The sequence below is a fragment of the Elephas maximus genome, chromosome 27 (genome assembly GCF_024166365.1).
Source record: "Elephas maximus indicus isolate mEleMax1 chromosome 27, mEleMax1 primary haplotype, whole genome shotgun sequence".
In the NCBI taxonomy this organism is placed as follows: domain Eukaryota; kingdom Metazoa; phylum Chordata; class Mammalia; order Proboscidea; family Elephantidae; genus Elephas; species Elephas maximus.
In genome coordinates, this window is record NC_064845.1 from 1105097 (window position 1) to 1126038 (window position 20942).

A 20942-nucleotide genomic window follows, 5' to 3' on the forward strand; every position below is an offset into this window, starting at 1 on the left:
GGACAGAGCCCACCCCCTTATGTTTATTACACACCCCCCATAACTGCCAGCCCCCACAGGACAGAGCCCACCCCTTATGTTTATTACCCCTGGCCCCACCCCTGCAGGACAGAGCCCACCCCCTTATGTTTATTACCCCCCGGCCCCACCCCTGCAGGACAGAGCCCACCCCCTTATGTTTATTACCCCTGGCCCCACCCCTGCAGGACAGAGCCCACCCCCTTATGTTTATTACCCCCCGGCCCCACCCCTGCAGGACAGAGCCCACCCCCTTATGTTTATTACCCCCTGGCCCCACCCCCGCAGGACAGAGCCCACCCCCTTATGTTTATTACCCCTGGCCCCACCCCTGCAGGACAGAGCCCACCCCCTTATGTTTATTACCCCCCGGCCCCACCCCCGCAGGACAGAGCCCACCCCCTTATGTTTATTACCCCCCGGCCCCACCCCTGCAGGACAGAGCCCACCCCCTTATGTTTATTACCCCCCGGCCCCACCCCCGCAGGACAGAGCCCACCCCCTTATGTTTATTACCCCCTGACCCCACCCCTGCAGGACAGAGCCCACTCCCTGATCTTTATTACCCCCCTGACCCCACCCCCGCAGGACAGAGCCCACCCCCTTATGTTTATTACCCCCTGACCCCACCCCCACAGGACAGAGCCCACCCTCTTATGTTTATTACCCCCCATGACCCCACCCCCGCAGGACAGAGCCCCCCACTCCCCCCGCCCCCCGGGGCCTCGTGACTGCCAAGGGCCTCTGAACACTGGACCTGCTCAACAAGCACAGTCTAAGCAGCTCCTGAGACCTGGGGGAGGCTGTGGGGGGCAAGGCAGCACTTCTCCACACAGCTGGTGCCTGCACAGCCCTGAGCCCTGGCCCGAGAGGTGGACAGGCCTGGCCTGCTTTTACCACGGCAGTCTGGTTTAAGGGATGATTTGGGGTTTCCTGTGACTTCTTCCTCACTCTCCCAACCCCTTCCCTAAAGCAGGGACCCATGGGGTGCTGACTGTACCCGTTTCTTGATTACTTAATCCTTATGGTCTGAGCCTCCGAGGGCATCCTGTCTAACCTCCTGTTACAGAGGACAGGCCGAGAAAAGGAAAACCATCTGCCTGTGGCTGCACAGCTGAGAAGCCACAGAGCCCACAACACAACCTAGGGTTCCTGGCCCTCAGTGGAAGGATCTTTCCATTACGGTTTCTCTGGCACACAGTCCACTGTACAAATCTGAAAGGAGTGAAGTGGGCCAGCGGGCATCAAAGAAAAACTACCTTGGTGGCTGTCTTAGTCACCTAGCGCTGCTGTAACAGAAATACCACAAGTGGATGGCTTTAATAGATTTATTCTCTCACAGTCTATTAGGCTAGAAGTCCAAATTCAGGGCGCCAGTTCCAGGGGAAGGCTTTCTGTCTCTATCAGCTTTGGGGGAAGGTCCTTGTCATCAATCTTCCCCTGGTCTCAAAGCTTCTCAGCACAGAGACCCTGGGTCCACAGGACGTGCTCTGCACCTGGCACCTCCTTTTTGGTGTTATGAGGTCTCCATGTCTCTCTGCTTGTGTCTCTCTTTTACATCTCAAAAGAGACTGGCTTAAGGGACAATCTAATCTTGTAGATTGAGTCCTGCCTCATTAGCATAACTGCTACTAATCCCACCTCATTAACATCATAGAGACAGGGTTTACAACACAGAGGAAAATCACATCAGGTGACAAAAATGGTGGACAATCACACAGTACTGGTAATCACAGCCTAACCAAATTGAGACACATATTTCTGGGGGACACAATTCAATCCATGAAAGTGGGGTCAGTGCCCTCGCTCTGACAGACTTCATCTGAAGACCGGCTTTCAGGGAAGCATGTTATCCTCATCAGAGAGATATACACTCCAAAACCTGTTATGGATGAATCAGTCTGCCTGAACAAAGTCCCTGGCATGAGGTCATCATCGCTGTCCACTTCTGCTGGTTAGCACAGAATCTTCAGCAGAGTAAGCCCTCGGTAGGTGGTACTCAGTGACTCCTCAGTCAGCGTTACGTTACACATAAGATGTGTAATTCTAAGTTCTTTTTTTTTCCCCCTTTCTTTAATCCAATGGATCCCAACTCATGAATTGAAAACATGCTCTACTCTGCTGTCCACCTCCTGTGGCACGACTGCTTCTGAATGTCCTCAGTGACATGAACTCTTCACACACGCCCTCACATGCACCCTGCTACGTCTGAGTGGGAATCTGATTTCTGGACGTTCAGAGCCAAGGTCAGACAGATGGTCAGGCTGGGTAATACCAACATCTCAGACCAACATGAAGCTACACAGTGACAAACGCCGTTTTCTGGTGCAGATAATCCATTAGCTTTGGAGGTAAATCCACAAGGTCCATGGATACTCTACAAGTTTCCCTGGAATAAGTCTATGAAGGTACCTACTCTCAAGGACAAAAGTCACTTGAATATAGGGTTTACTGTATCTATATTGAGCAGTGTCACTGGTTATTTAAAGCCACACAAGAAGGTGGTCTGTTCTCGGAATCTTGCCCTTGGTTAAGACTGGATGGATGGTCTTAATTTGGGATGTGGAGGGAGTGCAATAAATTGGGCACCACCACAAATATTTAGTGTGTCATATTTTAGTAAGAGCTTAAAATCTTGCTTAAGATAGCTAACAGTTAAGACTATTCTGCGTAACTTTCAATCATCTTGATATAAAAATACTAACCATGGTTTACTTCATTTTCTTCTTCATCCATTGGGTTCGCGTGGGTTCTAGGCCAATATTCCAGGAGTGCCTGAAGTAAAAGTCCTCCTAAGTTCACTGTAAAAAAAAAAAAATCAAAAGAAATGGAAAAGAGTTAATTTTAATGTAAACATAGAGGGAAAGAAAGAAAAATTTTAAGTTTCCATATACTCTGATAATTTAAATTCTTAACCCAATGCCAGTGATGTTTAAATCAAGAATTCAGAGGTTTTGCAAAGTTTGTTAAAATTTTATCTCAGAATATTTAAAACAGTGATGATACTGTATTTGGCTATTTAGACATAAACATTGTTTAAAATAAAACAAAACAAAAACATAGAAACTGAACTCTTTAAAGGGTTATTTCCACACAAGACCTCTAAGACCATATTGGACACGTCAGGTATTTCTATACGTCACGTTCTTTGAGAATATTGCAGACCAAGGATCCAATCAACATAATAAAGAACTCTTACAAAGAGAAGCATGCTGCAGAAAACCAGCACAGATCTACCTTCTCCTTGGAGGGAGAAAGGCAAGGTAGGCATCTGAACTCACATTTTGGATCTGACCCATCAGGGCTGCTGAAGCCCGCGTCTTTTGCAGAAACCCAAGCAGCAAAACAGTCACTCTCATCTAAAGTGATAGTCAACATCTGTCAAAAGTAAAAAATTTGTTAGTGACATTCCACTTGAATACATTCTCCAAATAAATCTCTAAGCCCTTGTCTATTTGTACAATTTGACTAAAGTGCTCAATCACAGATTCAGGAACGAAGAAGACGTGTCTCATGTCATTCAAGGCACCTACAATTTAGTTTACTTGGATACCAAGGGCATTTAAACTACATTCGGAACATGAATTTTTTTTCTTTCCTGCTTCAAAAACAGGACTCTTAATTATGAGCTACATTTGGAAAGTCTCACCTACCCTAAACAACACAAATATAAACTGCTAACTTACCCCGGTTTTCAAGTCTACTGAGAACCAATTTGGCACATACACCATTTTAAATCTTTTCTTAATTTCATCTTCAAAATCCACTTTGCCCAGATCTTCAACTTTACATGCCTGTACATCCAGAAGGAAGTGTGACAATTATCAACGTGAAGTGATAAACTGACTTCATTCTGACTTTACTACTCACAATTTTATATATTTTCAACCCTTGTCTAAATGGAATCTAAAATAGATTTCAAAAGGAATGTGGTCAAATATTTAAAAGCAAGTATTTTAAGATAAAAGTAATTATCTGCTGCTATGGCACCTAACAACAATAAACTAAATTTTTAAATGAAAAAAACTGCAAAATATTCATTTTTCCCTCTTCGGAAACTGTAATTTAATTTTGCTTATACTGATATAACTTACCACCACACGTATCTGAAAGCAATGTCACATGGGACCTCAGAAGTAAGAAAAAAAAATCCCCAAGGAACAAATAAAAGTTATTAAGCGCTTACTTTAAGAGATCTGAGCAACCAACCTCAAACAACAAGCTACAATATAGGCAGCAATTTGCAAGTTTCCTTCTTGACCATCACGCTCCGCTCCTTATTCCTTCTTTCATTCCCTAAATACGTGTGCTTCCCAAAACTATGTCCTGAACTGCCTCTGGCATCAAGTGGCATTTTTGATTACAGCTCACCAAAATTCTGAACCACAGCATAGAATGCTCCCCCGCCCCCGACCTGAACAGTAACCTGGCTCTTTCCTGAGGGCCCCTCCTTGTCATCTGTCCACTCAAAGAGAAACTGTCTGTTCTCCCACATCCCACAGCTCCCCAATGCCACATGGAGACCATTATGCCACCACCGCCACAGAAGAGCTCCTCTTTTTTGGGGTCCATGTCATTTAGCTGCAGTAAACTGAACCCCTTTTCCTCACTGCCCTCTAGCACGCTCATGGTCACTGTCCCTCATTCGCTGAAGACTTGAGGCTTGGCTCAGAGCCTTGTAGCCCATCTCCAGTTCTTGCTTTCATCCTGGACAAGATCAAATCGACATGGACAACATGTATGACATGTTAGCCTCTCAATTCCTTGACCGTATTGCCACCATACGTGCACAGTGTCCAACATCACCAAAAAACCCAAACCCACTGCCGTCAATCCCGACTCACAGTAATCCCACAGCTCTTCCAAGGCTGTACATCTCTAGGGTAGGAGCAGACTGCCACGTCTTTCTCCCAAGGAGCCACTTGTGGTTTTGAACCATGGGCCTTTCAATTCAGTCAATTGCTTTGACCACTGTGCCACCAGGGCTCCTTCTCCAGCATCAACCCATAGCGAAGTGGATCATTAATCCTGGGAGTTCCTGTCTCCAGTCAGTTCTCCACAACACCTTGGTCAGCTCTCTGCTCTCCTCATACCTTTGACCTTGCCCCCTCCCCTAGTACTCTCAACACATGACTCTGCCTCCTTCTCAAAAAAGAAGCCTTGATAGAATCCCCTTAACTTTCCACCATTCTTCCTGGTGCAAGAAAAAAAGGTATCCCTTCTGGCTATGCACTGGGTTCCCTCACCTCTTGGTTCTTGGGGACCCCTCATGTCTCTACTGGCCTCTTCCCATGAGCACTGAAATATGCTTACATTTTCTCCATCTCAAAAATACCCAAATACCAAAGCAAAGCCCAAAAGAAAAACCTTCTCTTGACCCTTCAGCCCCTAAATCCTCTCTAGCTACCAGGGCTTCAACTGGTTCCTTCTGGCTGGGACCCCTGCACTTCTAACAAGTTCCCAGGCCACGCTAATGCTGCTGGTTAGGGAACAATTCCAGTAGAGCAGTGGTTCTCAAAATTTTTAAGAATCACCTGGGGATCTTGTTAAAATGTAGATTCTGATTCAGCATATCTGGGGTGGAAATGCAAATTCTCAGCAGGGGTATGAACCAGAACAAGCCATTCGAAGCCCGAAGCCCTGCTAGCTACGGCCTCTTTCTGCTCCCACCCCTCCCAGATAAACTGCTAAAAAGGTTTTCTCCACTCTATTGTTTCTTCCCTTTCCAATCACTACTCAACCCGCTCCACCTGGGTCTTGCCCTCAGGCCTCCCTAGAGACTGCTTTCTCCAGAGATACCTTCTTTATTGGCCAAATCCATGTACTTGTTACAGTCCTTGCCTTACATGAACTTTCGGCAGGCTGAGTCACTAACCACACAGTTCTTTCTGAAACACTCAGTTCTTGAACTGCCATCAGCTCGTAGTTTTCTTACTCTTTTTTATCATACACCTTTGTGGCTTATTTCTCTACCAGTCCCTGAAAGGGAAACGACCTGGTTTCTTCTCCTTTCAATCTAGGCATCATCCAGGGTGTCAGTCGTAGTCCACAAGCTGATGACTGCTGAACCTATTTCTCCAGCCCAGCTCTCTCACCTAAGCATCAGATCATACAGCTGTCTGCTCACCAGGCACCTCTACCCAGACAGCCCACATCAGCTCAAATTCTTCATCTTTTCTAGCACGGCCCTTTCCTCCAACAACTCCTTTTTCTCCTATGGCACGTCCATTCACCAAGCTGTTTTGGAATTCGCCCCTAATCCTTCCTCTCCTTCATAGCCCCTTCCTTTCCACCATGCATCACCCCTGTCCACAGGCCTATTTTTCTGATCATTCTCTTTCTTTCCATCCCCCTTGTTCTCACCTTGTCCAGACCAGTACCATCTCACAACAGTCTCCTAACTACCACGTGCAGACATTGTGCTCAGCAATTCTCAACATCCTTCAACATCACTTCCTGGTAGGGCGCAGGTGCAGACGTTGGGCACGCCCCCTAGTCACCTGGTGAGCAGGTGGCAGAGCCAAGGTTAGAATACAGCTCTGGCCAGCTCCAGAGTCCATGCTCCTGAGCACTCCTGACTGCCCTACTTCTGTTGAACACCATGTCTATTACACCTGACCATCTGATCTCAAAACTTCAAAGCCCAATGTCTGGATATGGAAACTGCTAGGAACATGGAAATGCCAATCATGGTACATGCCAGCTCAGAACCCTATCTAAGTAGAACTGCCTCCCATTCAGGTAGCAGGACTCTACTCAGGCCTCAGTTTATTATGGCAAGAGCAGAAAATTCACAGGTCAGTTCTCAAAGAACAGGTGGCCTGATCAAATTCTCTTAGATGTTCTGGAGAGAATCAGGTACTAGGCACCATGTCGTGAAGCCCAGCTATGAGGCAGAAGTAGGGCCACATTACTGGTGGACTATCAAAGTGAAGAATCAAGGATTCCTGCTGATGACGTCCTCTGGGCTGCTCTGGGTCCTCCTAGACTTCATGGAGCCCCTTTCTGAACAATTATGAGTTTTTTTTTTTACTGCCCACCACCACTTCCCACTCCCCAGGCCCATCTCTATCACAGAGAAAAACCACTCGAACTTTTGGACCCTGCTCAATGAAACGTTCCATTCCAGTAACTAAGGGCTCTTGTTTGGAGGCCATGATCATGTTTCGTAAGGTGACTTCCCACACAGCTGCCCACAGGGCGGGGAGGTGCTAGTCAGGCCAAGGATTCTATTCAGGTAGTTGCTTTTCTCAGTGAGGAACTAGTTAATCTTACCCCTTAGTTCATAAGATTAACTTCAGTGAACACCTATTCCTTAAAGCCAGGAGCCTAAACAAAATGCCAGATCTTTCCAATTCTTCCTTTATAACGTGCCCAACATGTGTCTCTTCCTTTAGACCCCCCAGTCATCACACTTAGGACAACTTTCTCCCAGCTTCCAGGTTCCTGTTACATACACTACAACTGCTCTGATCATGGGGTCTTCCTGTTCTCAAATCATCCGAGATTCTTCAGGGTGCACCAACAAAGGCCAACCGTGGGGCCTGCAATTCAGGAGTTTTTGGGAAATACCCTGAGTACCTGCTTTCATCCTTATGCTCCTACTGCTTCTCCAATTGAACAAAAGTGGTCATTTTGCCCCGGATAAGCATGTACCACCTCTTCTGTGCCTTTGTCATTCACTCCCTCTTCTGGAAATGGTCTCCCACTCTGCACCTGCTGGAATCCTTTAAGCCCTTCTTCAAACAACTTCTCTACCAAGAAGCTCTCCGGACTTTCCTAGCTGTGACCGCCTTGGTCCGTAAGATGCCCCGTGATCCGTTTATTCTTTATTTATAAGGCTTTCATATTCTCACTCCTACTAGCAGGGATCATGGTAGAGGTGCTGCCATCATCTGTGGCCTTAAACACAGTTCTACAGACTTGGTATTCATCCAATTCAGGAAATGTTTGTTGAACAAATGAACAAATATACCGACAACACTAAGAAAGGACATTTGTCAGAACAACAAAAGCAGACTAACTTTTCAAGGTGCCCACACATTCTAAGGTGCGTTCAGAACGTGGCTCAATGGCCCAACGCATCTCAACTGTCCCAAAGGAAGTCGCCGGGTCATAGCCCAGAGTTGTAGCTGATGCCACAGCGATGGCCGTGAAGCCCCAGACACGGTCAACTGCCGTGTCACAGCCCAGAGTCATAGCTGACGCCACAGCGACGGCCGTGAAGCCCCAGACACGGTCAACTTCACTGTGTGCACTGCAGACTGTTCTCAACTGGAGGTGAGTCTGCCCCACCCCGTCTCCAGACAATATTGCTGTCACACCCAGGGGAGGGTGCTGCAGGTATCAGTGAGTAGAGGTCAGAGTGGTGCTGCTAAATATCCTGTAATGCAGAGAACAGCTCCCGCCTCCAACGAAGATTACCTGCCCCAGTGTCAACAGCGCCAAGGATGAAAAGCCCTGGTGTACTCACTCTAAGGGAAGGCAGCACAGAAGACAGTTTGCAATGTATTAACCAGAGAAAATGGTTCTACTCAAATAGTTTAAAAAGATCAACAATGGCCTTATCAAATATTTACCTAAGAAGGTATCCACTCCAAAGATAAGGTATTAGTGCAATTAAATCTTAATTTATATATTTATTATCTTAGTTACCTTGAATTTTCCTTACAGTGAAAAACAAAGGGGGTACACAATTCAATGACCTGTACTTAATCCAAAAGGATACCCACCTTCAACACATCCCAATACGCCACACTATTGTTGGTATCTTTGGTTAATATGTGTCTCTTATCATTCAGAATGTGGCACTGAATAATACTAGCACCCCCTGAAGGAAGAAAGGACACAGTTAGCAAAACAATCGTTTTACATCTAAATTCACATGCGGTGAAAAGTATTAAACAGCACGTAACAGGAACATAAACCACCCTAGCCACCAAAAAGGAAAAGGCAAACCAAAGTGTAGAGAGTCATATATAAGACAATTTAAGGCCATCAACGATTTATGTTCATTTATAAACATTCAAAGAAAAACTGTCAAATTTCACTAACAGATTACAGTTTAAAGGGCTCCTCACTTCAAGGGGCTACCAGTGGAAACCTGTTGAGGTCAAACAGTTTTACAAACTGGGAAAAGTCAAAATGGTGGCAGGAATCTGATTTAGTCCCACTTTTCATTAACTTTTTGCTTCCGCTCTTCCTTTTTTTTTACACTTCCTAAACGTGTATTCCAAAGGTAAAAGCACAGCTGTCTATGACTATCAATGAGTGTCACACACCAGATTCTAGTTTCAAGCCCTGACGTTAAATTAAAATCTCAAGCCCTGACATAAAAAAAAAAAAAAACACCTTTTTTTGTTTTGCCATTCCCAGTTGTAGCTTGTAAAATTTTAGAACAAGATTTGATCTTTCCTGGCTTGTGTCAAAAGACAGCATCATACCCCACATATTCTCAAGGTCGCTGCCGACTTCGCCGTGACCAGGACTATTCTGATGTTGAACAAACAGATTAACTCAAAAAAAAAAAAAAAAAAGCCCACTTTTTAAAGCTACTAAATAGCATTTTAAAATAAGTTTTTCTTCTATTAAAAACAAACCAACAATAAAAACAAAAAACTCCAACATATTATTAGTCTTCTGCTGACATCAGAATTACAGGTAAAGGTCACCTCCTTTATTTTTGTCAATCTTCTAGTAACTAACTAAGCTCAACAGGAAGTACCATATGCCTTTCAATTTCCTTACTCACCTTTGATAACCTGGTCAGGCTGCGTACAAAGAGGCGTTACAGGATTTGTGCAGTCGTTGTCATAATCTCCAGAGGCTCTAAAATTATGAATGCCCTTCAGTGTCTAAAATAAACAAAATGTGTTATTTCACCATTTTATACCCTATAAGCTTTACCAATCTGTTTAAAATGTCAAGAAAAATAATACTAAAGAACACAAACAAAAAGCCTAACCACATCATCATCAAAAAAATCCTCGTGTCACAAAAAATGCAATTATCTACCCTCCTTTAAAAAGAACAAATACTAAGAAGGAAATACGCTGCCCTTCTGGAGAGAACTGGGCACAAGAGCAGGCATGCTCGTCCAGGCAAAGTCACGTGGATCCCACATTTAGGCCACTTTTCTAAGTCCAGAGAAAGACGGCCTCACGTGCACACAATCAGGGACGAGGGCAGTTACTTTCTCCTTTGTTATCCACAAACAGCCTGGACGGCAGGAAAATTAAATCTCCTCTAATCGGGATTTAAAAGTGCCTTGGACCACCGGTGACTTCTCTCTGTCTGTCGTCTGTTTCTGTCCCTGCTGCTCACACTATGAAGAAAAACGACACGAACCTGAAAGTAAATTATCTCCTTCCTTCTATGTTTAGAAAAATTAGGATCCAGATGAGTTTTTCCACCATGTTGGCACTTGGGCTGCCTATTTTCACATGCAGTTTCACGAGGTTAGAAGCTGTATTAATGCTGGTTTACTGGGCAACAGTACCCAGGGGTGGAATACTCCGTGAGATAAGCACAGTACTCACCATGCTTACCAGATCGTCTGCAGTGAACAATTTCACAGTTTTTCACATCAAAGCTTCTGTTCCTAGGTATGGCTGGCATCTGTCTCTCCCCCAACCCCACAGCACCTTCCTACAGAAGCAAAGCCTCTTTTCAAATTTACAAATCCTGACAGCAGCAAATGACCCAGTAAGCAAGGTAAGCACGGGCTTACCTGGCTTATTTACTAATCTATAGTGAAACTGTTCACTACAGATGAGCTGGTAAGCAAGGTAAGCACTGTGTTTACCTTGCTTATTAGATAATCCTCCCCTGACAGTACCTATTCTAAGCACATCAAATGCTCATCTTGGCGTCTGACAAGGAAGCCAGAAACTTCATTTTTATTGTTACTTTAATGCTAGTATGGGCCTTAGAATCAGTCGTGAAGAGCTCTGGCTGTTAACCAAAAGGTCAGCAGTTTGAATCTACCAGTCCCTCCCTGGGAAACCGACGGGGCAGTTCTACTCTGTCCCATAGGGTTGCTATGAGTTGGACTCAACTCGATGGCACTGGGTCCTGTTTCTTCAGGGTCACACCTGCAGTCAGAGGCTTTCTGATGTCTGTCACTGTCCAGAAGCACGCTGCACGGTGGGGTAACACTGAGTCTTTGCTAGTGGTATCCGGCACGTCTGTGATGACACGCCACATGTTTTACAAACCTTTGGCAGGTATGTAACTGCTCACTTACCCATTTATTTACCGTTGACTTCGTTGTTGCAACCCAGATTGCAGGAGGGGGATCAGCTGATCTATCAAGCTCCATCTGAAAACAAAGCACAAAAATGTTGCTTTGTGAAATCCTGACTCTTCTCAACCGCCAGGACTAGCTACATACTAAGTATCAACTCCTTCATCCAGCGTTTGTGTTAGAAACCAGGGACGCACAGAAGTACGAGAGGGCGTCTGCTAAAGAAACTCAGAGGCCTGTGAGTGTAGGGGGGAGACTGCTCACCAAAGACGGCAGTACAGTGTCTTCAGTGTCGCCACTTCAAGGAACTTAAATGGGTGCGGTCAAAAGGATAGAGGCCTTCCGTAATTACTGGTTTTTATGTTCTTTGTTGTTGTTAGTGCCGTGGAGTCGGTTCCGACTCATAGCGACCCCATGCACAACAGAACGAAACACTACCCTGTCCTGCGCCATCCTTACAATCGCTGTTACGCTTGAGCTCACTGTTGCAGCCACTGTGTCAGTCCACCTCGTTGAGGGTCTCCCTCTTTCCCGCTGACCCTGTACTCTGCCAAGCATGATGTCCTTCTCCAGGGACTGATCCCTCCTGACATGTCCAAAGCATGTAAGACGCAGTCTCGCCATCCTTGCTTCTAAGGAGCATTCTGGCCGCACCTCTTCCAAGACGGATTTGTTCCTTCTTTTGGCAGTCCGTGGTATATTCAGTATTCCTCGCCAACACCACAGTTCAAAGACGGCAGCTCTTCTTCAGTCTTCCTTATTCATTGTTCAGCTTTCACCTGCATAGGATGTGATTGAAAATACCATGGCTTGGGTCAGGCGCACCTTAGTCTTCAAGGTGACATCTTTGCTCTTCAACACTTTAAAGAGGTCCTTGGCAGCAGATTTGCCCAATGCAATGCGTCTTTTGATTTCCTGACTGATGCTTCCATGGCTGTTGACTGCGGATCTAAGTCAAATGAAATCCTTGACAACTTCAATCTTTTCTCCGTTTATCATGATGTTGCTCATTGGTCCAGTTGTGAGGATTTTTGTTTTCTTTATGTTGAGGTGTAATCCATACTGAAGGCTGTGGTCTTTGATCTTCATCAGCAAGTGCTTCAAGTCCTCTTCACTTTCAGCAAGCAAGGTTGTGTCATCTGCATAACACAGGTTGTTAATGAGTCTTCCTTCAATCCTGATGGCCCGTTCTTTTTTATATAGTCCAGCTTCTCGGATTATTTGCTCAGCATGAAGATTAAATAGGTATGGTGAAAGAATACAACCCTGACGCACACCTTTCTTGACTTTAAACCAATCAGTATCCCCTTGTTCTGTCTGAACAACTGCCTCTTGATCTACGTAAAGGTTCCTCATGAACACAATTAATTGTTCTGGAATTCCCATTCTTCGCAGTGTTATCCATAGTTTGTTATGATCCACACGGTCACTATGAGTCAGAATCAACGGCCTTATGTTCTTTAGTAACAAAGAGATCTATTTCTTTCTTCTTTGAAACAGTTACAGTAAAAACATTCTGAAAACACAGAAGTGACAAGGAGCCCGGTAATTCACCCTCACCTGAGGACAGGATACCACACTTCTAAAATACTGTACATATTAAAATACACACATACACGTATGTATTATGCAAATAGAATCACTCTAGACATATCCACTATTCTTCTTGCACCATAAAATGACAGGTTCAGGGGGCAGGATGGGGCTAGATTCCCACCAGCAGGAACGCGCCTCAGTTTAAAGTGATGTTCCTCAAAAGACAGGTGTGTTTGTGTGTGAGTCCTTCAGCCCTCTTCCTCCACAGCCAACAGGTCCTGGCAGCTGCAAGGCTCACAGTGCAGAGGGTATCTGCTCCCTTTGTCTCCACCAGGTCCTGACAGCAGCAGGGCTCACGGTGCAGAGGGTATCTGCTCCCCTTGTCTCCATCAGGTCCTGACAGCAGCAGGGCTCACAGTGCAGAGGGTATCTGCTCGCCTTGTCTCCATCAGGTCCTGACAGCAGCAGGGCTCACGGTGCAGAGGGTATCTGCTCCCCTTGTCTCCACCAGGTCCTGACAGCAGCAGGGCTCACAGTGCAGAGGGTATCTGCTCGCCTTGTCTCCATCAGGTCTTGACAGCAGCAGGGCTCACAGTGCAGAGGGTATCTGCTCCCCTTGTCTCCATCAGGTCCTGACAGCAGCAGGGCTCACGGTGCAGAGGGTATCTGCTCGCCTTGTCTTCATCAGGTCATGCAGCTGCAGGGCTCACAGTGCAGAGGGTATCTGCTCCCCTTGTCTCCACCAGGTCCTGGCAGCTGCAGGGCTCACAGTGCAGAGGGTATCTGCTCGCCTTGTCTCCATCAGGTCCTGACAGCAGCAGGGCTCACGGTGCAGAGGGTATCTGCTCCCCTTGTCTCCACCAGGTCCTGACAGCAGCAGGGCTCACAGTGCAGAGGGTATCTGCTCGCCTTGTCTCCATCAGGTCTTGACAGCAGCAGGGCTCACAGTGCAGAGGGTATCTGCTCGCCTTGTCTCCATCAGGTCCTGACAGCAGCAGGGCTCACGGTGCAGAGGGTATCTGCTCCCCTTGTCTCCACCAGGTCCTGACAGCAGCAGGGCTCACAGTGCAGAGGGTATCTGCTCGCCTTGTCTCCATCAGGTCCTGACAGCAGCAGGGCTCACGGTGCAGAGGGTATCTGCTCCCCTTGTCTCCACCAGGTCCTGGCAGCTGCAGGGCTCACAGTGCAGAGGGTATCTGCTCGCCTTGTCTCCATCAGGTCTTGACAGCAGCAGGGCTCACGGTGCAGAGGGTATCTGCTCCCCTTGTCTCCATCAGGTCCTGACAACAGCAGGGCTCACAGTGCAGAGGGTATCTGCTCCCCTTGTCTCCACCAGGTCCTGGCAGCTGCAGGGCTCACAGTGCAGAGGGTATCTGCTCGCCTTGTCTCCATCAGGTCTTGACAGCAGCAGGGCTCACAGTGCAGAGGGTATCTGCTACCCTTGTCTTCATCAGGTCCTGACAGCAGCAGGGCTCACGGTACAGAGGGTATCTGCTCGCCTTGTCTTCATCAGGTCATGCAGCTGCAGGGCTCACAGTGCAGAGGGTATCTGCTCCCCTTGTCTCCACCAGGTCCTGGCAGCTGCAGGGCTTACAGTGCAGAGGGTATCTGCTCGCCTTGTCTCCATCAGGTCTTGACAGCAGCAGGGCTCACAGTGCAGAGGGTATCTGCTCGCCTTGTCTCCATCAGGTCCTGACAGCAGCAGGGCTCACAGTGCAGAGGGTATCTGCTCGCCTTGTCTCCATCAGGTCCTGACAGCAGCAGGGCTCACGGTGCAGAGGGTATCTGCTCGCCTTGTCTTCATCAGGTCATGCAGCTGCAGGGCTCACAGTGCAGAGGGTATCTGCTCCCCTTGTCTCCACCAGGTCCTGGCAGCTGCAGGGCTCACAGCGCAGAGGGTATCTGCTCCCCTTGTCTCCACCAGGTCCTGGCAGCTGCAGGGCTCACAGTGCAGAGGGTATCTGCTCGCCTTGTCTCCATCAGGTCTTGACAGCAGCAGGGCTCACAGTGCAGAAGGTATCTGCTCGCCTTGTCTCCATCAGGTCCTGACAGCAGCAGGGCTCACGGTGCAGAGGGTATCTGCTCCCCTTGTCTCCACCAGGTCCTGGCAGCTGCAGGGCTCACAGTGCAGAGGGTATCTGCTCGCCTTGTCTCCATCAGGTCCTGACAGCAGCAGGGCTCACGGTGCAGAGGGTATCTGCTCACCTTGTCTCCACCAGGTCCTGACAGCAGCAGGGCTCACGGTGCAGAGGGTATCTGCTCGCCTTGTCTTCATCAGGTCATGCAGCTGCAGGGCTCACAGTGCAGAGGGTATCTGCTCCCCTTGTCTCCACCAGGTCCTGGCAGCTGCAGGGCTCACAGTGCAGAGGGTATCTGCTCCCCTTGTCTCCACCAGGTCCTGGCAGCTGCAGGGCTCACAGTGCAGAGGGTATCTGCTCGCCTTGTCTCCATCAGGTCTTGACAGCAGCAGGGCTCACAGTGCCGAGGGTATCTGCTCGCCTTGTCTCCATCAGGTCCTGACAGCAGCAGGGCTCACAGTGCAGAGGGTATCTGCTCGCCTTGTCTCCATCAGGTCCTGACAGCAGCAGGGCTCACAGTGCAGAGGGTATCTGCTCACCTTGTCTCCACCAGGTCCTGACAGCAGCAGGGCTCACGGTGCAGAGGGTATCTGCTCGCCTTGTCTTCATCAGGTCATGCAGCTGCAGGGCTCACAGTGCAGAGGGTATCTGCTCCCCTTGTCTCCACCAGATCCTGGCAGCTGCAGGGCTCACAGTGCAGAGGGTATCTGCTCCCCTTGTCTGCACCAGGTCCTGGCAGCTGCAAGGCTCACAGTGCAGAGGGTATCTGCTCGCCTTTTCTCCATCAGGTCTTGACAGCAGCAGGGCTCACAGTACAGAGGGTATCTGCTCGCCTTGTCTCCATCAGGTCCTGACAGCAGCAGGGCTCATGGTGCAGAGGGTATCTGCTCCCCTTGTCTCCACCAGGTCCTGGCAGCTGCAGGGCTCACAGTGCAGAGGGTATCTGCTCGCCTTGTCTCCATCAGGTCCTGACAGCAGCAGGGCTCACGGTGCAGAGGGTATCTGCTCACCTTGTCTCCATCAGGTCCTGGCAGCTGCAGGGCTCACAGTGCAGAGGGTATCTGCTCGCCTTGTCTCCATCAAGTCCTGACAGCAGCAGGGCTCACGGTGCAGAGGGTATCTGCTCACCTTGTCTCCATCAGGTCCTGGCAGCTGCAGGGCTCACAGTGCAGAGGGTATCTGCTCGCCTTGTCTCCATCAAGTCCTGACAGCAGCAGGGCTCACGGTGCAGAGGGTATCTGCTCGCCTTGTCTCCATCAGGTCCTGACAGCAGCAGGGCTCACGGTGCAGAGGGTATCTGCTCACCTTGTCTCCATCAGGTCCTGACAGCAGCAGGGCTCACGGTGCAGAGGGTATCTGCTCCCCTTGTCTCCATCAGGTCCTTACAGCTGCAGGGCTCACGGTGCAGAGGGTATCTGCTCCCCTTGTCTCCATCAACCTGCTTCCTGCAAACATGGCATCTGTGGGATCTCTGATTCAGGAAGCCTCAAGTCCTGCTTCTTACAGGTCATTGGCTTTGTTCCTCAGGGTGTACCACCTGTTTTAAAGAAGTGTGCTGGGCAATTCTGGCTGTGCTCTCAGGTGTCCTCTCCATTGTCTCATTTGACCCCCATGCCCTCTATCAGCCCATCTTCCTACTCTGTGGTCTGGGGTTTCATCATCTAGTTTCAAAGACGATGGACATTTGCAGCTGTTTCTTGTTTTCAGATGATTTCTGAGAAAAGAGGATAGTGCTGTCTTTATACCTCCATTTTAAATTTGGAAACTTCCTCACTGGTTCAATGTGCAAGTCTTTGATAATCAGTGAGGCCGGGCATCTGGCCGGATGTTCAAGGCCAGTTTTTAGACTAGGTTTCACACAGGGATGGTGACTGAAGATCTCCGTAAGTACCGTCCCCTCCCATCATAGGCGGTGACTGTCAGCACGACTTCGGGACAGTAAAGACTTGAAGTTCCTTCCCTTTTCTCCCTCAGGATCACTCCTGCACATCCTTATCCTGAGGCCGTGGACACATTTCCCCTCCTCATTCTGGTCTGCTGTCTACTCACAGATGACTTTACTCTTCAAATCCTCCTCCCAGGGACGGGCCAGGAAAGTCAGACAGCCTCAGCAACAAGTGGGATAATCTCCCTAGAACTCACGGACGGAAGAGGCTGTGCCACGGACAGATCCTGCTTCTAGAGGTGACTTACAAACTGTTAGGAAAAAAAAAAAAAGCAGAAGACAAAACCGTTCCAGCCCACAACTCCTGGTACCAGTCTCACAGGTGCCCAGTCCTCCTCAGCCTGTCAGGGTCTACCGATGATGAAACGGCTTCTCCACAACCCCACGGCTGATCCAACTTTTAATACAGCCTTTGCCATATTTGGCTAACATGCTAACAGCCTTGATTACAAAACTAAAATATGTGACGTACCTTGAGAACGGGTGCTTTTTCTTCACAGATTAGCACCCGGATGTCAGGGTTTCTTAGGTCTGTACAGTAAATCTTCCTGTCCCTTCCTCCAGAATACACGTGTGTGAAGGCGTCATTGACTTGCAGAGCCCAAACGCCTTCATCGTGAACTCGGTACGTTGCTATACATCTCTGCTGGCCAAGGGACCAAAGGCGAATTGTCCCATCAGAGCTGCCGGAAAGGCACTGGGAAGAAAGGAAGTTAAGGTTAGAGGCCTGCCAACAAGCTCCTGCTTGCCTGCCGTGCTTTGACGTGGCCTCTCCTCAGACCTCACACTGTCAGACACGCACACACTTCTAACAGCTGTTACTTCTGCCTCTAACAAAGACTTCTGATGGACAAGCACCGCTCGCTGAAATGACCAAAGGCAACAGTGCACACTCAAGCCGGGGAACCCTGTGAGCAAAGCTGCCCTTGTCCACTCCACCTGGCCATCTGCTGATGATCACTAAACCCTGCCGGCAAGTCCTGCTTCGATTATCTACTGCTGAGAAAGATGGAGCTGAAGCTAAGGCAGCGTTCAGCACTAGGCCTGTGGTTCTCAAAGTCTGGTCCCCACAGTATTAGCATCTCCAGGAACTCGCTACAAATGTAAATTGTCAGGTCCCACTCCAGACCTAATGAGACAGAAGCTTGGGGGAAGGGGGCTGTGTGATCCCTCAGACCCTAGACCACATACCCACAGAGGGCAGAGTTTTGGGGCACTTGGTAACTGGAAGCCATTAAGCAACTTAAAGAGGATAAGGCAGGAAGAGATGCTGTAGTGGACGACCCCATCTGCTCTAACAGTCTCTCCAGGGGATTCTGATGCAGGCCAAGCTTGACAAGTGTTGCACTAGACCAGGAAGCATTTCTGCGTCCTGGGTCACACCTCCTCCTTGCCCCCTTGTGGCTCTGGATTCCTGATGGCCTGCCAAGGCTCTCGGGTTCTACTGACTGGAGCCAGAAAACGAAGATCGAGTTCCAGGCTTCCCACTCAGTGTCTGATGACCTTGGACGCTTCCTGTATGAGCCTCAAGTTCGACATTTATTACTGTAAATTGTGGGCCCCCAGCATTCAGAGTTAACATTTGCAATTTTGACAACTTCCAGTGGCTCAGGGGAGTCAACTACATAGCCTTATCTAAAGTTGCTGGCACACAAACTGGGGTAGCACACACAGAAACAGGCTGAATCAACCACCCCAAAACCTCATTCAGCATGCGTGGTGTTCTTTACCAGTTACTCTGGTGACCCACAGTTGAGGATAGAAATTTTGTTTATTTGGGAGAAAACGTTCTGAGGAGAAAGCAACTCCCTGTGCTGATTTAAGAAATTAAGTAGCAAAGAGCTTCAGAGCAGAGAAGACAGTTGTGGGCTTGTAGGTTTGGAAGATGCCTGAATAGACGAATACTCTGAGAAGGTTCGGGATTTACCAGCCTTCCCTGTGACTTGAAGGGGGTTTTAGAATTCTGTTGTTACCAGGTGCCTTCGAGTTGGTTCCAACTCAGAGTAGCCCTATGTACAACAGAAGGGAACGCTGCCCAGTCCTGTGCCATCTTCACAACTGTCGCTATGTTTGAGCCCATTGTTGCAGCCATCCTGTCAATCCATCTCATTGAAGGTCTTCTTCTTTTTGCTGATCCTCTACTTTACCAAGGAGCCCTAGTGGTGCAGTGGTTAGGAGGTTTGCGCTAAGAGGTCAGCAGTTCGAATCCATCAGCAGCTCCTTGGAAACCCTATGTGACAGTCCTACTCTGTCCTATAAGGTTGCTATGAGTTGGAATTTACTCAACAGCAACGGGTTTGGGATTTTTGGTTTACTTTACCAAGCATGACGTCCTTCTCCAGGGACTGTTCGCTCCTAATAACGTGTCCGAAGTACATGAGACGAAGTCTTGCCATCCTGGCTTCTAAGGAGCCTTCTGGCTGTACTTCTTCCAAGACAGATTTCTTAGTCCATGGTATATTTAGTATTCTTCGCCAACACCACAATTCAAAGGCATCAATTCTTCTGTCTTCCTTATTCACTGTTCAGCTTTCACATGCATATGAGGTGATGAAAAATACCATGGCTTGGGTCAACTGCACCTTAGTCCTCAAATGACATCTTTAAAGAGGTCTTTTGCAGCAGGTTTGCCCAATGCAATATATTATTTGATTTCTTGACTGCTGCTTTTACAGGCATTGATTGTGGATTCAAGTAAAATAAAATCCTTGGCCATTTCAATATATTCTCTGTATACCATGACGTTGCTTACTGGTCCAGTTGTGAGGACTTTTCTCTATGTTGGGGAGTAATTCGTACTGAAGGTTGTCGTCTTTGATCTTCATCAGTAGGCACTTCAAGTCCTCTTTGCTTTCAGCAAGCAAGGCTGTGCCATCTGCATATAGGTTGTTAATGAGTCTTCCTCCAATCCTCATGCCATACTCTTCTTCATATAGTCCAGCTTCTCAGATTATCTGCTCAGCACGCAGACTGAATAAGCATGATGAAAGGATACAACCCTGATGCACACCTTTCCTAATTTTAAACCCCGCAGTATCCCCTCATTCCGTTCAAACAACTTCCTGTTGGTAAATGTAAAGTTTTCTCATGAGCATAATTAAGTGTTCTGGAATTCTCACTCTTCGTAATGTTATCCATAAGGCATTAAGATCCACACAATCAAATGCCTTTGCATAGTCAATAAAACACAGGTAACCATCTTTCCTAGTGTTCTCTGCTTTCAGCCAGGATCCATTTGACACCAGCAACGATGTCCTTTGTCCCACGTCCTCTTCTGAATCTGACTGGGATTTTTGGCAGTTCCCATCGACGTTGTGACTGTTTTCTTGGGACAGATGAACGATCACTTCCAGCCCGGCATCCATTTGCTGAAACATCTCACTTGGTATTCCGTCGACTCCCGGAGCCGGGTTTCTCGACAATGCCATCAGTGCAGCTTGGATTCCTTCCTTCAATACCACTGCTTCTTGATCATATGCTACCTCCTGAAATGGCTGAAGGTAGACCAGTTCTTTTTGGTACAGTGACTCTGTGTATTCCTTCCATCCTCTTTCATGCTTCCAGTGTCGTTCAATATTTTGCACATAGAAACCTTCAATATTACAACTCCCGGCTTGACTTTTTCTTCAGTTCTTCCAGCTTGAGAAACACTGAGCATGTTCTTCCCTTTTGGTTTTCTAACTCCAGGTGTTTGCACGTTTCATTATAATAATTCTCTTCTTGAGCTGCCCTTTGAAATTTGTTCAGCTTTTGCTTCTCCATTTCCTCTTTTCGCCTTACTCTACGTCCAAGAGCAAGTTTCAGAGTCTCTTCTGTCATCCATTTTGGTCTTTTCTTTCTTGTCTTTTTGACCCTTTGCTTTCTTCATGTATGATGTCGTTAATGTTGTCCCACAACTCGTCTGGTCCTCAGTCATTAGTGCTCAAATCTATCCCCTTCCCCTTTTTTCACTGTGCGTTATTAGGTGAAAGTTTACAGAGCAAATTAGGTTCCCATTTGACAGTTTGTACATGAAATGTTTCACGGCCTTGTTTTCCTTCCCCACAACGTGTCAGCACTCTTTTCATTTCTGCCCTGGGCTCCCCGTTTCCTTTGAACCTGATTTTCTAACATTTCCTGC

General features: G+C 47.7%; 1 protein-coding gene and 1 long non-coding RNA gene across 4 annotated transcripts in view; one reads left to right on the forward strand and one right to left on the reverse strand.

Moving 5' to 3' along the window:
• The window catches only part of WDR48 (WD repeat domain 48), a 56193-nt gene that overhangs the window by 9481 nt on the left and 25770 nt on the right, over positions 1-20942 (reverse strand). For all 3 annotated transcript variants that reach the window (XM_049870743.1, XM_049870742.1, XM_049870741.1), the window contains 7 exons: positions 17295-17519; positions 11264-11338; positions 9770-9872; positions 8751-8848; positions 3705-3812; positions 3300-3396; positions 2724-2819 (listed from right to left, as the gene is read on the reverse strand). In XM_049870743.1, coding sequence (XP_049726700.1) covers positions 2724-2819; positions 3300-3396; positions 3705-3812; positions 8751-8848; positions 9770-9872; positions 11264-11338; positions 17295-17519 — 802 coding nt within the window. The remainder of the gene's footprint in view (positions 1-2723; positions 2820-3299; positions 3397-3704; positions 3813-8750; positions 8849-9769; positions 9873-11263; positions 11339-17294; positions 17520-20942) is intronic.
• LOC126068285 (uncharacterized) lies at positions 13713-15364 on the forward strand. The gene is made up of 3 exons (XR_007515596.1): positions 13713-13781; positions 13841-13899; positions 15313-15364. It is a non-coding gene; the product is annotated as an uncharacterized LOC126068285 (long non-coding RNA).